At 43.4% G+C, this 16,937-nt stretch overlaps 3 protein-coding genes across 3 annotated transcripts; 1 reads left to right on the top strand and 2 right to left on the bottom strand.

Annotated features, from left to right (window-relative positions):
- Positions 1 to 12,891: 12,891 nt before the first annotated feature.
- Positions 12,892 to 13,968, top strand: LOC120279181 (peptidyl-prolyl cis-trans isomerase FKBP16-1, chloroplastic-like). Its single transcript, XM_039286049.1, has 5 exons — positions 12,892 to 12,910; positions 13,104 to 13,156; positions 13,302 to 13,347; positions 13,630 to 13,700; positions 13,787 to 13,968. The coding sequence occupies exons 1-5, from the start codon at positions 12,892 to 12,894 to the stop codon at positions 13,862 to 13,864; spliced, it is 267 nt and encodes an 88-aa protein (XP_039141983.1). The 3' UTR covers positions 13,865 to 13,968.
- A 147-nt stretch (positions 13,969 to 14,115) lies between these two features.
- LOC120279173 (110 kDa U5 small nuclear ribonucleoprotein component CLO-like) lies at positions 14,116 to 14,680 on the bottom strand (the record flags this gene model as incomplete). Its single annotated transcript, XM_039286042.1, has 3 exons — positions 14,116 to 14,222; positions 14,305 to 14,511; positions 14,588 to 14,680. Coding segments are annotated over 3 exons (399 nt in total), but the record flags the coding sequence as incomplete, so codon positions are not given.
- Positions 14,681 to 15,548: 868 nt separating this feature from the next.
- On the bottom strand, positions 15,549 to 16,937 carry LOC120279961 (BURP domain-containing protein 3-like). Its single transcript, XM_039286652.1, has 3 exons — positions 16,771 to 16,937; positions 16,597 to 16,690; positions 15,549 to 16,514 (listed from the first exon to the last, which is right to left on the bottom strand). The coding sequence occupies exons 1-3, from the start codon at positions 16,810 to 16,812 to the stop codon at positions 15,721 to 15,723; spliced, it is 930 nt and encodes a 309-aa protein (XP_039142586.1). The 5' UTR covers positions 16,813 to 16,937; the 3' UTR covers positions 15,549 to 15,720.

Genomic DNA, 16,937 nt, shown 5'->3' with positions numbered 1-16,937 from the left:
TTTTCTATATTTCTCCTTATTTTTTTAAAAACAAATTATATATATAAATATATATATATTAACCACCTATGTATTAGAATAGTGGCAGTTATTCCCTTCAGATTAGGATTCAAATATCTCCTAACTCTATTGTCACGAGTTTATAGCTTATGCATATTTATGAAAGATTATTTACACACACATATATATATATATAATAGTTACGAACTTTTAATGTTGAACCTTGACAACTAATAGGACCTTCCAGTTTATTTTTTGCTCAACAATGATGGATTACGCAATAGTGAAATCCTAATATTGTGGGGGTCCTTGAAATCTGAACAGGAGGTGTGGTTGCTCCAAATCTCAGGGTTTGGAGGCTTGATTTTATCAAATTACCATTAATTTATATTTGAAATCCCTGATTCTCAAGGTTTTCAGGAACCCTTCTCAGTCCAATGGTGGAGTATAGAAAGGCCGCCGTAGAGAAGGCTGAAGAGATTGTGTTTTTTGGTGGGGAATTGATTTGCAGAGCTTTCCTACTTCTAGGATAGATGATGACGTTTTGTGAGTAGAAAAAGGCGAAGCTTTTTACTAATTTCTAGTTATTACTCTGAACCAGCCATTTGTTTTCATGTTTTTTTGAGATTTTTTTTTGGTTTGCTAGTTTCCAATGGCCAGTAGTACCGACTCTCACATCTTTCTTCATGGTATTCGATTTAGGATTGTAACTGTTTCTTGTGGTTTTCCCAAATCAATCGTATTAAAAATAATATTTTATTTTGGCTTCCTTACTGCTTATGCCCCGGCCCCTCGCTTTTTTTAAGATCTCAACCTAACTTGTCATTGTCTTCAAAACATCATCTATGAACATCTATACACCCGAAAATGCTTGATAAGTCGATGAGCTTATGAATATACTGTTAGAAGAAGGATAAATGAAGGAAAGAAGAAGTGGATCAATGCTCATTTCATGTATGTAGAATAAGTGTGATCAGAGGGGCTTCATATAGAAGCTAAGTATACAGATATACGCAAGTATATACATACATACATCTAATATACATACACATATCTAACACCCCCCCTCAAACTCAAGGCGGATCATGTGTCTTGAGTTTGGACAACATAAATAGATGCTGATCACGTGTCTGGGCTTTAGTGAAAAAAATCGACCCACCGAACCTCAGTAGGAAGATAATGAAGCGACACGCAGATGAGCACCGGACGTGACAACGAGTGAAGTGTGCATCCACACCAATGTGTTTGGTCACTCATGCTTGACCGGATCGCAGAGAATCCCGAAGGGCTCCTGTACTATCGCAGTGAATAGGTATAGGGAGAATGAATCGAGACACCAAAATCCTCTAGAATGGAGCTGAATCCAAAGCACCTCCTCGCATGTAGAAGCCAAAGCACGAACCTCGACCTCGAGACTGGACTTGGCAATAGTCTGCATTGTTTCTTAGTCTTCCAAACAACAAGTGAAGACCCAAGAAAGATCATGAGCTGATGGTGAGACCCTATCATCGTGGGAGTCGCCCAAGTAGCATCGTAGTAGGCCTCAGAGTCAAGAGGTGGGATCGGGTGTGAGTAGAACAAGCCACGCGAGACAGTGCCACTGAAGATATCGCGGGAGACCCGAAGTAGATGTCCATAATGAGCAGTGGTGGGAGCCGCAACAAACCGATCGAGAATGTGCACGGCATGAGAGATGTCGGGGACGGGTGACGACAAGGTATACCAAGCTACCAACAAGATGCCGAGATAGCTGAGTAGGATCCGTAATGGAGTCCCATCGAGAGCACGGTCGCAGAATGCAACTCCATCGGTAGCGGCAAGACGCAGTAGTCGGTCGAGCCAGAGCGAGCAAGAAGATCAAGAGTGTAATCGTCTCGAGATAATCGATAACCATCAAGATGAGATGTGATCTCGATACCCGTAAAAATAACGAAGCGGACCTAGATCGACTCATCAAGAAGGTCTCACACGCTTTCGCTTCACAAAAAGTAATATGAGCGGAATCATCACCGAGTAAGAATCATATCATCCACATACGAGTAAGAAGAATGGTCCGCCACGAGGTGAAGAATGAATAAAAGATCGCGGATCATGGATGCTCGGAGTAAATCCGGTGACCTCAACAATCAGATCTGAATCTCTCAAACCGTGCACGAGGAGCCCGCGAGACCATAGAGAGCGCTGACGAGGCGACAAACGGATCCTCGAGGCACTGCAAGGCCGGGAGGGGGAGTCATGTAGACCTCCTCTTTCGTGGTCCCCATGAAGAAAGGCGTTCTTCACATCAAGCTGATGAAGAACCCACCGACGAACAGCGGCAACAGCAACTAATGTACGAACAGTGTGCATGTGAGCTACAGGGGCAAAAGTCTCCTCATAGTCACGACCATACTCCTGCTGAAAACCACGAGCAACAAGACGCGCTTTATAGCGCTCGAGAGATCCATCAGAACGAGTCTTCACCCGATAAATCCAAATGACAAGTAATAGGAATGGCAAGAGGCGTGGGAGAGGACAATATCCCATGTGTGAGTCCGAGACAAGGCATCAAGCTCCTCGGCCATGGCGATCCTCCACTCGGGGATCGAACTGCGTCCCCGTGAGGGTACTCGGCTCGATGACATCCGAGATACTAGTGCTAGAAGAAGCATAACGAAACGAGTGGATGTAAAGTGGAGCGATCTCGTAAAGAGTAAGGAGGAGAGGGTACCTCAGGAGCTGGATCAATAGTAGGGGAGGCGTCAGAGAGGACCGGCACTGGTGGAGTCACAGTGGGATCTCAGGCGATGGTAAAAGTAAAGCGGGCGGGTGAGGCGGGAGGAGTGAAGAAGAAGAGGTAGACACAGGGAGATTCAACGAGATAGTGGAGAAGGAGGATCAAGAGAGGAGTGACTAAGAAGCTCTGGAGAAGTGAGGAGAGGAGGAGATGAAGGTACAAGGGAAGTATTTGCAGGGGAAAAGGGAGGGAAAAGAAAAGAGAGAGGAACCGAAGGAGAGGGAGACTCAGTGGAAGAAGGAGAGGTATAAAAGAGGTTGTCTTCATCAAATGTGACATCTCGAGAGACACGAATCGACAGATGCAGTGGGATCATAGCAACGGTAACCTTTATGCTCAAGGCTATATCCCAGAAAAACACAAGAGACAGACTGGGCGGTGAGTTTGGTCCGTTCCCGAGGTGAGAGCAAAACAAAACAGCGACAACCAAAAACACGAAGATGATCATAGCGAGGAGGTGTGCCATGAAGACACTCTCCCGGGCTGCGATCATGGAGATGAGATGAAGGCTGAAGGTTAATTAGATAGACAGCCGTACTAACAGCATCAGCCCAAAAGTGAGGAGGAAGAAAAGCACCAATAAGAAGGGCACGAGCTGTCTCTAAGATATGACGATGCTTGCGTTCTGCTACCCCATTCGAGGATGAGCCCCGGGGACAAGATAAGCGAGGCAAGGTGCCCTCGTGAGGACAAAAAGCACTAAAAAGCGTGAGAAATGTATTCACCATCGAGGTCGATCGAAAGATCTTGAGTGAGAAGAAACTGGGTGTGAACCATGGCTATAAAAGATCGATAAATAGACAATAACTGACTACGATTATGCATAAAGTAGATCCAAGTAAAGCGAGTGTAGTCATCAATAAAGATAACATAGTAGCGGTTACCTCCTTTAGAAACAAAAGGAGCGGGACCCCAAACATCAGAATGAATAAGTTCAAAAAGAGCAATAGTCTGAGATACACTCATAGGATAAGGGACGTTGGATCTGCTTTACCAAGTTTACGAGCCCAAGACGAGACAACATCGGAGGAAGGAGAGCGGCTCCCTAGGGACGCCAAGACGAACAAGAGACGATGCGATGCAGAGTGACACAAATGACCAAGACGATGATGCCACATATGAGGAGATAAGACGGTAGTATGAGCGGTGATGAGCAGCCAGTGAGCGGAGATGATAGGTGAAGAGTATCTAACACATAGACTCCATCATGGCGGGCCGACTCAATCACCTTCCCACTTTGATCCCGCACACGACATGAGGTATAGTCAAAAAATAACTTTCGGCAGACCATAATCGAGTGAGTCGACTAGCATGACATAAGGTTCATAGATAAAGCGAGGAACATGAGATATGATGGAATAGAGAAGAAAGTAGAAGAAAAAAATGGCGATGAGATGAAATAGGAAGCAAAGGTGCCATGCAGATGCGAACACGTGTAATATGTAATGGTGGACATGAATGATGAAGATAAGTGGCATCAGGAGTCATGTGAAGAGAAGCACCAGAATCAAGAAGCCAGAGAGGACAGGAACTACCTGGAGCAGAAGGAGGAACCTGAGCTGACCGTGCATGACCAGTGGAGTCTGCGAGATGAGACTGCTGAAACTGGCGAAACATCGCCAACAACTGATGATCGGCAGGTGACAGAGAAGAAGAAGATGATGGAGCCGGAGAGCCCTGAGCAGAATGTGCCTGCTGGTGGGAGTGAGGCAGTGGTAGAAGAGGTGGTGAAGGAACAGTACGTGGAAGTCCACGCTGCTTCTTCCGACACTCACGCTCAAGATGACCAAACATGCCACAGTAGTGACAAATCACAGTGCGTTTCGGCCGTGTAGAAGAAGAAGGCCGAGGTGAGACAGAAGGTGCCGGGGGTCTAGGAGATGAAAACGAAGAGACAGTAGGAAGGCGAGGGACGAAGGGCACTACCTCCCCAGCAATGGAGCCCGAGACGGGTTTCCTCAGCACGAACAAAAGTGAAAGCATCATCCAAAAGAGTAGACCGAGGGAGCATGCAGACAGCGGCCCGAGTTTGCTCAAACTCAGGACGAAGACGCATAATGAACTCATACATTCGTCGTGTCTCATCATGATTACGCGGACGTGAGCAAGACTCGGAACAAGTAAGGATCGAGGCGGCATGAGCGACTGATAAGGGAGGAGTCAAAGCATCAATTTGGCGCCCATAAGGCTGATACCGACTATAGAGCGGTCGGCGGTGTCCTCGCCTCGTCGAAGACTAGAGAGAGTCCGATATGAGTGTAAAGTTGCACTGGCTCGAACCACGATGGCGACGCTCAAGATAATCCCACATCTCCCGGCGGTGGGAAGGTCGACAATCCCGAGTACGAATATCAATAGTGACCGTCGGCCGGATCATCATCTTAGTGCAGAGATCGTCAGCTGACCCATTTCTCAAACTGCTGCTCAAAGACCAGTGAGAAGAGCGAGAGGCCTCGGTGGAGGGAATGGTGTCGGGGAATAGAAGGAGCGAGAGGGAGCGATGCACCATGCAGTCAACATGACTGAAGAAGCGAATGCCATCGAGAGTCGCTTGAGGTGAGCCGCCATGCAATATAGTTGGTGCCATCAAGTACAACATCAGAATGATGGAGATTGCGATGACGCATATCAGATGACACCCCACTAAATCCATAGCCATCCATATTAATTATATATAATAATAATAATAATAATTTTTGGTCACACGTGTACGGTAACAATCAACTCGATGTAGTTGCTTTTTGAGGACAGAGAGCCACTTGATCTTGGCATCATATGCTTGGAAAAAGGCATAAAGCCTTGATTCAAGGAATTTGAGAATAGATGGCTGGTCGGCTGAACACCATCTTCCGAGTGACAGTGAGCGGGACTGAGCTGGGGGCGTGGTCGGGAGGCTAAAGCGTGGAGCTGGAGGTCGTGTGGCTGGGCATGGGCACTGAGCGGTAGCCGGAGCAGCTGGTGGGGGACAGGCGTGGTGGCGGGCGGGTCGCGGGTCTGGGGGAGCACGGCCGGGTCGCTGAGTGGGAGGTTGGAGCCGGAGGCCTTGCTGGAGGCCGGAGGCTGGGGCGAGGGGAGGGGGACGGAGCGTGGCGGATCGAGGGCACGGCGGGTCATGGAGTGGGAGGAGTTGGACGAGGCCTGTGTGGCCGAGTGGGCAGTGGGGGAGGGCGGGTAGTGGTCAGGGAGCACGGCTGGGTCGCGGTTGTGAGGCGAGGGGCACTGCAGAGGTTTTTTTGTGAATGTATGAATGAGGGGATGGAAAAGAAGAGGTATAAGAAAAAGAAGGAAAAAGAAGGGACTGGCCGGAGAGATGGTCGGAGAGATGGCCGGAGAAGATGGCCGGAGAAAAACCTAGTCTGATACCATGTTAGAAGAAGGATAAATGAAGGAAAGAAGAAGTGGATCAATGCTCATTTCATGTATGTGGAATAAGTGTGATCAGAGGGGCTTCATATAGAAGCTAAGTATACAGATATACGCAAGTATATACATACATACATCTAATATACATACACATATCTAACATATACCACTCAAATTAAAATACATTAGCCAATAATGACAACCGAGTAGCAGTGCAAATGTAGGGGCATGCTTGCAATAACAAAGTTCAGAGCTATACATCAAATTAACTTCTTTCACAATGATCTACATGAAAAATTGTTACATGTATACATGTATGTACGTATGTATATGTATACAGTTGTTGTTAGGTATACTAGTATTATTATCTTCTATATGTACCCAAGGTGTTACTTGTTTCACATTATTGAATGAGGATCTATTCTTCTCTATCTTCCATCTTCTATCATGGTATCAGACAAGGTTAAACTTCTCCGGTCATCTTCTCCGACCAACTTCTCCGGCCATCCTCTTCGGTCCTCTTCTTTCGGACATCCTTTGGCGGTGATAATCCTCGTCACTCTTCACTCTTCATCAACCTTCTCTTTTTCATTCTAAAAATTCCCTACATCTTGAAACCCACGGCCCATCTTCACCACATCACCACACCCATCATCATCCCACAGCCATCATCACCGCACCACCACTACCAACAACCCGGGCCACACCACAACCATCACCCCGGCCACCCACAAAACACGGAAATAACCATCATCACCACACCCATCATCATCCCACGACCACCATCACCACACCACCACTACCAACAACTCCGGCCACCTCATTCCGGCCACCCACGAAACACGGAAACCCACCACCCCGAGCAACTCACGACCTCGACAATAACCCCGCCAAGACCAACCATCGTCTCGCGTCGCTCCACCAAAAAGCTCGCCACCGGTCGAGTCACCCGCGGCGCTCCTCCCCATCTTGTGAAGCCCATCAAATCCACAATTCCAGTTTGTTGTTATGCAGCCAAGCCACAGAATCCGACCATTTTGTTTTTTCAAACACATGCCAACAATATGGTTGGGTCCACTACATCCATCACTCATCTATTGTTCTTTCCAACCATCTTTGAGACAACTACGATAGGGCCCATCATCATATATTAAAAAAATATATATATATATATTTGATGGTATATTATATGTGCATGCAAAGACAAATTTAATGGGGCTCATCATCATCAAGTAAAAGTCCGATACTGCCTCACTCACTCATCTTCTCTTTATTATATATTTATCATTATATATTTATGTGGCTGTTATTGTACTCATGTGAAGCTTTGTTTTAAATGACTGTTATTGTACTCATGTGAAGCTTTTGTATTACAATTACACAAAAACAAACATGGATGTTTATGGATCTCACAGGAACCCATTTCCAAGTTTCTTCCACTGGGGAGAGTCGGCTCTCGATTTTTCTTCTATACTTCATACGTCCCTCATCATTTGTTGTTTCTTCGCCGACACCACCTCTTCTTCCAACACCTCACTTTACACGGCCTTCTTCTACTCCACTGTCTCCTACAGATCAACAGTTTTTAGCTATGTTCCGGCAGTTCCAGCAATTCTATCATGGCGACTCTACCTCCTCTCTTGGACATGCAAGTTCCACTCAGGTTGCTCCATCTGCTTCAGGTAGTTTCTGTCCTCTATGGCTTCTTGACTCTGGTGACTCTGGTGACTCTGGTGCTTCTATTCACATGACCTCTGATGCCACTCATTTGCACCATTCCCATTCACCGTCTCATATCACCCGTGTTCGCATTTGCTTGATAGCACACTTCTTCTCGTTTCTCTCTTGGTCATTTCTCTTCTAGTGGTTTCTCAATTCCTTGAGTCTCTCATGTTCCTCGTTTATCCATGAATCTTATATCATTAGCTGACTTCTTGATCATGATTGTCGAGTTACCTTTGGCCAGTACCTCGTATGCCGTGTGCGGGATCGCGGTGGGATGGTGATTGGGCGGCCGTCGTCAAAATGGAGTTTATCGTTGGATTCCCTTAGCCTTCCATCTTCACTGAACCCGTTCATCAGCAGTTATCTTGCTAGTTCAATCTCATCATAAGTGGCATCATCGTCTTGGCCACTTATGTCCATCTCAGTATGTCAGTCCCTTGTTCGTCATGGTGTTTTTAGGGGCTGTCTCTCCTCCTTACATGCGTAGTGCATCTTGGTCATGAAACTTCGGTAAGCAACTCCAGCGCCCTTATCCTTTGAGTGTATCTCGGACTAGTGCTCCTTTTTCGAACTTATTCACTCGATGTTTGGGGTCCTGCTCCCTTTTGTCTCTAAAAAGGTGGTCATCGCTATTATGTTCTTTTTTATAGATGACTACACTTTCGATTTACACGCTTTATCTTATGCCTCATCGTAGCGGTTATTATCTATTTATCGCTCTTTTTCTGCTATGATCCACACCCAGTTCTCTGCCTCCATTAAGACCTTTCGATCTGACTCTGGCGGTGAGTACACCTCTCACGCCTTTCGTGCCTTTTTGTCTTCTGAAGGCACATTGCCTCAGTTATCTTGTCCTGGGGCTCATCCTCGAGCAGGGGTGGGTGAGCGTAGCATGTCGTCACATCTTAGAGACGACACGTGCTCTTCTTCTAGGCGCTTTTCTTCCCCCTCATTTTTGGGCTGAAGCTATCAGCACTGTTGTTTATCTCATTAACCTACAACCCTCCTCTCACCTTAATGGTCGTAGTCCAGGTGAGTGTCTTCATGGGACACCTCCCCGCTATGATCATCTCCGTGTTTTTGGTTGTCGTTGTTTTGTTTTACTCTCACCTCGGGAGAAAACAAAACTAACAGCCCAGTCTGTTTCATGTGTTTTTCTAGGATATAGCCTTGAGCATAAAGGCTATCGTTGTTATGATCCTGTCACTCGTCGTATTCGCATTTCTCGTGATGTTACATTTGATGAGTCTACACCCTTCTATGCTTCTCCTTCTTCCACTGAGTCCCCATCTCCCTCTGTCCCTCTCTCATTCCTTTTTCCTACCCCTTCGGCTGAGCATACTCCTCCTGTATCCTCTCCTCCATCATTCCATCCTCCTGCCGAGTTTCTTTCTCACTCATCTCTTCACCCCTCTCCTCCTTTATCTATTGAGTCTCCTGCAGTGTCTTCCCCTCCTTCATCTGTTGAGTCTCCTATAGTGTCCTCCCCTCCTCCCTTGCTTCCTCTTGCTCACCCACCTATTCGTTTCACATACCATCGTCGGGATCCCGCAGAGCCTCCTTCTCGGTCGGTCATCTCTGACACCTTTCCTATTATCGATTCAGCTCCTGAGGTACATTCTCACACGTATTCTTTACGCGATCGCTCTACTCTACTTCCTCCTGTTCGTTACGCTTCTGCTAGCACCACTGTTTCAGATGTCTTTGTGCCAGGTACCTATCGAGAAGCAGTTCGATCACCTGAGTGGCGGACTGCCATGGCAGAGGAGCTTGATGCTTTGACTCGGACACATACATGGGATCTCGTTACCCTTCCTTCTCATACCGTTCCCATCACCTGTCGTTGGATCTACCATGTGAAGACTCGTTCTGATGGGTCTCTCGAGCGCTATAAAGCGCGTTTAGTTGCTCGTGGCTTTCAGCAGGAGTATGGTCGTGACTTTGAGGAGACTTTTGCCCCAGTAGCCCACATGCATACTGTGCGCACTTTAATTCTTTATTCTGCTTTCGATTCGTGGTTGGGCTCTTCATCAGCTTGATGTGAAGAACGCGTTTCTTCATGGGGACTTGAAGGAGGAAGTTTACATGACTCCTCCTCCCGGCCTTAGGGTGCCTCCAGGGTCTGTTTGTCGTCTTCGGCGCGCTCTTTATGGCCTCAAACAGGCTCCACGGGCCTGGTTTGAGTCGGTTCGATCTGATGAGTTGAGGCTCTTTGGTTTTTACCCCGACATACATGACCAGTGGTCTTCATTCACTCTTCCTCTCGTAGGGCGAGACCATTCTTCTTCTATATGTAGATGATATGATCATTACGGGTGATGATTACGCTCACATTACCTTTGTGAAAGCGAAGTTATGTGAGACTTTCTTGATGACTGATTTAGGTCCACCCGTTACTTTCTTGGGTATCGAGATTACTTCTCATCCTGATGGATACCGTCTTTCTCAGCAGCGTTATACTCACGACCTACTTGCTCGCTCTGGTTTGGTGATACCCGTATTGCTACTACACCGATGGAGTTACATTTGCAGCTTCGTGCTTCTGATGGCATTCTCTTATCTGATCCTTCTCGCTATAGACATCGGTTGGCGGTTTGGTTTTACTAGCCGTCACTCGTCCGAGATATTTCCCATGCGAGTTCACATCCTCGATCGGTTTGTTGCGGCACCCACTACATTCATTATGCTCATCTTATTCGAGTACTCACGATATCTTCGTGGCACTTTTATCTCAGTAGTCTATTCTACTCACGTCGAGTCCACTCTTCGATTGCGAGCCTATTACGATGCTACGGGCGATTCTCACGATGATCGAGTCTCTATCAGCAGCTCTTGTATCTTTCTTGGTTCTTCTCTTGTTGTTTGGAAGACCAAGAAAGCGACCTCTTGTTGCCAAGTCTAGTCTTTGAGGCTGAGGTTCGTGCATTAGCGTCTACTGTCCAGGAGGTCCTTTGGCTTCGTTCGATTCTCTGAGGACTTTGGTGTACTGAATTACATCTCCCATTCCTATTCATTGTGGCGATCTTTGGCGCCCTTGATTCTTTGCAAAATCCGATTAAACATGAGCTGACCAAACATATTGGTGTGGATGCACACTTCACCCGATGCCATGTACGTGCCCAGACTGTATCACTTCACTATTTTTCCTCTGAGAGGTTCGGTGGCTGATTTCTTTACCAAAGGCGCAAACACGTGATCGACATTTATTCATGTTGTCCAAAACTCAAGGCGTACGATCCGCCTTGAGTTTGAGAGTGTTACATGTATACATGTATGTACGTATGTATATGTATACAGTTGTTGTTAGGTATACTAGTATTATTATCTTCTATATGTACCCAAGGTGTTACTTGTTTCACATTATTGAATGAGGATCTATTCTTCTCTATCTTCCATCTTCTATCAAAAATAACCTATCAGAGCTCAGCTAGAATTCTCCGACGTGTACTCAACTACCTATCTGGCAATATTCTCCTAAACCTTGAATCTCTTTACTATTGATCTTCGTTTTACTGATCCTTAGGTAAGAAATTAGCATGTTGAATTAGTGGCTGGCATGTCCATTTCGAACAAGCCATCCATGTCATCGTCCTCTGCAAACTTGCTCATGTTATAAGAATCACCAAAAATTTCTTCATAGTTTTCAAATGACAAATCAACATCATCCACACTGAAATCTTCATTCAAGGAATCATCTTTGCAGATTCCAAAATCCCTTTTCTCAGTAGAGCACACAGCTGCAGAAATAATTTAAAAATAGGGTAAGACTTGCAAAGAAAAACAGCAAATTAAAGATCAATGTACAACACAGTTTGATAACAATAAAGCTACTTGAGTCTATATAAATTCAAGATCACAATGTAGACCATAGAATTGTGCCCCTTGTTGTGGCAGAGCTGAAGTCGTTTTGTGAACATAATAAATAAACTATACAAAGTCAAAAGCCTTTATAATGTGCAAGAATTTGCATAGTTATGACACAAAATTTAGTGTAGAAGTAGAACCCATCAAGAGTAACTTGCAGATTGTGTTTTTGCAAACAGATTTAATAATCATGGAAAGGTGATGAAGAAAGAAAATAATCCAATAAAAGAAGTAACAGTTATTAATCTCTAATTAAACAATGGACCGATCTGATAAATAAGAACAGGTTTGCAGAAGACACTGTAATTTTGGTGTCTAGATGAAAAATGACCAAATATTGGAGGAAAGTTATGCACCTTGGGTGTTACTGCACTGCAGGGCACCGAGTTTACTGCAGACACGGAAGAGGAACCAATCCAGGTATTGAACTTACTTATATCTTCTAAATCATGCACCATGTCCAAACCAGTTAAATCTATGGTGTTGTTGGCCTCTGATGGACTCCAGTAAGTACTAACACTATTTTCATTAATGCTCATCAAACCTGACACTTGCTTGCAATTTGACTCTTGGATTGGTGGATGATCAAGACCAAAAGACCAAATTCTATACAGTTCAGCTGCCGACGGACAGCCTGAGTGACACGGAAATTGACCACTAAATATTGGGTATATAACTAAATATTGATTTATATGGGCATATTAGAAATTGACCACTTTATTTTCTCATTTCTTGAGCAAAAATATGCCAAGAAAACTTGTCTAAATTATTTATATTTTTTTCCAAATAATCCCTGTGATAAGTTTATAAAGGACTAAAATAATAATTTTAGTTCCAAAAAATATATATATATATATAATTTATTCCAAAATTATATGCAGTTAGCTCCTTGTGGTTGCAGCTGATAAAGTGTATGCTAATCCAGGGGTAAAATGGTAACCTTACACATTGTTTCATTTAAAAAAATAATTAAAAATTTTGGAAATAAAATGATGTATGTCTCAAGTTTGGTACTGGTTTTATTTTCATTTCTAGAGCTTGAAGAACATATCAACAACAAAAATGATGTATTCTATTTCAATATGAAGATATTGTCAAAGGGGAAGGAATAGAGGCACATGAAGGGGACTTAGTTGAAGTTAATTATGTTTGTCGACGCTCTAATGGGTACTTTGTTCATAGGTATGATTGAATTCATATTGTGCTACAACATAGATTATTAACAACAAATTTGCAGTTTAAATAGATTCTTGAGTGATTGTATGCAAAGTCTGATACCGAGAGGAATGCAGAAATCTCATGATACTTGTTTTTCTTAACTGATGTGCCTGTATTAAGTAAGTTATTAACATGTTGTCTGTAAATTCATTTGTAGCACTGTGGATCAATTCAGTGGTGAGAGCAGACCTGTTACTGGATGATGCAGAGGTTGATTTCTGAGTGTTTGTAGGGTTGCTAATTCTTTGTAATTGTTAATGTTTTCACTGGCTTATTCCCATCGGTCATGTAGATTTCCGTATATTTTTTTTTTCTGCGTTACTTATAAGAAAACATATCATGTTAATTTCTGCAGATTATTCAGGGTTTGAAAGATGTTTTGGTTGGCATGAAGGTTGGAGGTGTGCAATACATCTTCCATCCTTAAATTTGATTTACTTTTGGATTGACAAGAAATAGAGGGTAAAAAATGGTAGGAAAAAATTATTGATGAAAGCCTTTTTATGATTTTTTTTTTTTTTTTCAGTTTCTTAATTAACTCTCAATCTAAAGACCATTGTTGAAAACGTTTTTGGCTTCGGTTTCTCAAACATACAAGGAATAAGAAAGAGATGGACAACTTCAGAAATTGATTTTATGGAAAATTGCAACTCAGATTAACTTTGGAAAATTGTTTATTTCAGGTAAAAGAAGAGCACTGATACCTCCAGAGGTGGGATATGTCAGTGAAAACTTGAAACCAATCCCTGATCAGGTCTGGAATTATAGGTTTTGAAAATGATTCAACAAACTAATAATTGAGTCTATATTTTAGTTTTCCTTCTTATTTTTTGTTCACAGTTTGGCCCAAGGAGAAGCCTTCTCTCTCATGCAAAGGAGCCATTAATTTTCGAGGTTCAACTCTTGAAGGTCTTATGATGCACATTTAATCATATAATGAGATTCAAATCAAAAAACATTGTAAGAAATCCCCAACAATGAGGCATGTGCTTGTTTTAATTCAACCTGAATTTTGTCCAGTGACATTTCCATTAAAAGCAATGTACCATTCTGAATTCACGTTAGTCAAAATTTATAATACAGTCAGCAAAACTCGGCTTGCAGAATTGTTCAGTTGTTCAAAAGCAGAGAACAGTGTTTAAAATTTTAATAAAATTGGAGGATTACATGTCTTGGTTTACATCATCTGTTGATGAAGATCAGCTGCCTGCTGGGCAAGCTCAACAACCATGGCCTCATCAAAGAACTTGTTAATGCTCACATCCTCGCTCATACCCTGTCAAATGAGGCTCAAGATCAGATGTTTATCTTCAAAAAAATACACAGTAAAATAGCAGAGAATATGAAGAGCTTTGTACCTTTCTGCGTCTGGTTTTCGCCATAAACTCACGCGCAAGGTGCTGAATTGGTGCAGGTTCAAGGGGCCGGAGGACAATGCTCTTGTCAAGCAGATCACCGGGAACTACAGCCCAGTGATCAAATACTGAAAGGCAAAATGCTTTCCCCTGTGTATGATACCTCAGGTCCGTCTCGAAGCCAAATGATTCAATCACCGGCAGAAATGCCTGAAATTATTACCAGCTGATGGTTAAGGTTCAAGTGTTCATTTGGAAAGGATATTGAATATCATTAGAAACAAACCTTCACAATGTAAGCAGGGGTGCCTGGCTTAGGGACATCAGCTGTTACATGTTCACGTCTCCGAGACAATACTGTGTATATGGCAGAGACACAATCTATTGGTGTTTGAATCCGTAAAATTTCCAAGGGGAAAAATTAAATTAATACATAGATGACAAGAAATCAAATGATTTGACAATATTACCACCACTTATTTTCTCTCCAGATTTCCTAGAACAAGAAGCAGCATTGCCTCTACATAGTAAACAGGCTCCATAAGCCGGGGAGTTGCCATGAGAAACGCAGAGTAAACAACTCGCCTTGCGGTGGGGATGATCTGGCCACCACCTCTATGCAATGGTTCTTGAGCAATTGACGCATGTAGTATTTTGAATTTTACATTTCGGATGGGCTCATCACAAAGAGGCCCTTCACGGGCACCCCATTGGAAACTGTCAAAGATGAGCATTTAACAAGGGAGATCAGCAGCTTGTAAGGCAAGTAAGGAGAAAGCCAATTATGGAAAAATGAGTTTCTATTTATGGCAGAAAAGTGCTCACCCCTGAACAATAGAGTCCTTTACAGCATGTAACAAGTTTTTATCAACTTCACTAGAAAGACTATCATCCAATAAGATATTCGGGCCCTGCACATGGTGCCAAAGAAAACCACAATCAAGAACTCATCAAACGTAAATCTGGATTAAAGTTCTATCAGATCACTCGGTGCTATAGCAAGAAAGAACAAACGAAGTAAAATACCTACTTACAAATTCAAGCCTTACTCTAGAATGCATTGCAAAAACATTTTCAAGATAATTCACTATCCTTCAAGCCACTGTTTTGTTTTATCGATCTTTTTTATTTATCAATTTGCTCCAAATGTGAAAAAGCGTGTAGCATGATGCCATACACATGCACTTTTAAGGTAATTATAGACACAAATCTTATTACAATCTCACGTAGAGAACTAGGCACGATCTTATTACAATCTCACGTAGAAAACTAGACACAACCTTATTGAAAACTAAACACAATCTTATTACAATCTCACATGGAGAACTAGACATAATTTTATTGAGAACTAAACACAATCTTTATTATTATCTGACGTACTGCATCCACCTATTACCAGCCACATAACATTGTCCTCTGCTAGTTCCTAATGGTCCACAGAACATCGTCCTCTGGCATGAAGTGACAAACCGGCACACTCCCAGGTTTCACTTTGAGCACCTGGAAAGACAAGTGCTTCGGGTTCCACTTAGAGGTGTCGCAATGGCATACAGCTATAGCCTCCACCTTCGTCCCATCATTTCCTTCCAACGCTATTGTGTACGCCTTGGTCTTCTCTGTTGTGTGGCAGTAAAACACTGCGTATGGGTAAGGCTGCAAGTGGCACGCCGCCACCAACTCATCTCTGCCCAATGCATGCACACCAACTGAAGCAAAATTGTAGGTCTTTTTCGCTTCAAAATTACCACTCTTCTCAGTTATTGTTGTCGAGCTTGCTTGCACGTCTCTCGTTCCCAAACTCAGCATGATGAACTCCACCATGGATTCCAAGGATGTAGCACAGTGCTTACTCTCTCCGTCCAAGGTTGGCCCCTCACACTCTATGAGCGTCTTGTTCATGACAGAAGCGGTAGCAGATGTTGGCTTGACCTGAATACGAGTTAGGATCTCAAGCAATTTGTTTGATGAGAAGGGGATAGTGTTTGCCTGTAAACGAGATATTAAAGGTGAACTAGAGGCCATCTTGGTGAACCGGAGTTGGAATTTAGAACCTGGATTCACGTCCTTTTCTAAAAAGAAGAGTGTTCCGTTGAAGACATCATGGACATGGACTGGTGCCGAGGCACCGCTAACGTATCCATTAATACTATACCCGAAGCCGTTGTTCACTGGATCATAGAGATCAACGTTGAACTTTTCTTTGTCCAGTTCATCTGCACTTATATAAAACATTATTAATTAAACTTCTAAGGTTTCTTGACATATAAGAGAAAAAGATGAGAGAAAAGAGAGAACCAAGGTCCAAAATGGCTCTCGGGATGGGAGAGTTGGGTAACATCTTATGCCAGTAAACTCTGTTCCCAAGTGCATGGGTGGCGGTTGGTGTGATCTGAAATAACGCAATAAAACAGTAATTAAATTAGTAAAAAGATATGAAAGTTTAAATAAAATTGAGGAGACGTTGCTTACCAAGATGATGCAGAGAGCAAGAACACTTCCTATGTGGTTCATGGTGCAGCTAGTGTTGTTGCAGAGAAGAGTAACAGCCTTGCGTGTATCTTTGATAATGAGAGTGAGAACACTTTCAAAGGAAGAGGGAATAAAAGGAGAGCAAGGAGGACACAAGATCGATGTGA

This window comes from Dioscorea cayenensis, chromosome 2 (assembly GCF_009730915.1).
Source record: "Dioscorea cayenensis subsp. rotundata cultivar TDr96_F1 chromosome 2, TDr96_F1_v2_PseudoChromosome.rev07_lg8_w22 25.fasta, whole genome shotgun sequence".
In the NCBI taxonomy this organism is placed as follows: Eukaryota; Viridiplantae; Streptophyta; class Magnoliopsida; order Dioscoreales; family Dioscoreaceae; genus Dioscorea; species Dioscorea cayenensis.
The sequence above is the reverse complement of the archived record's forward strand: the minus strand, read 5'-3'. Positions and strand labels throughout refer to the sequence as shown.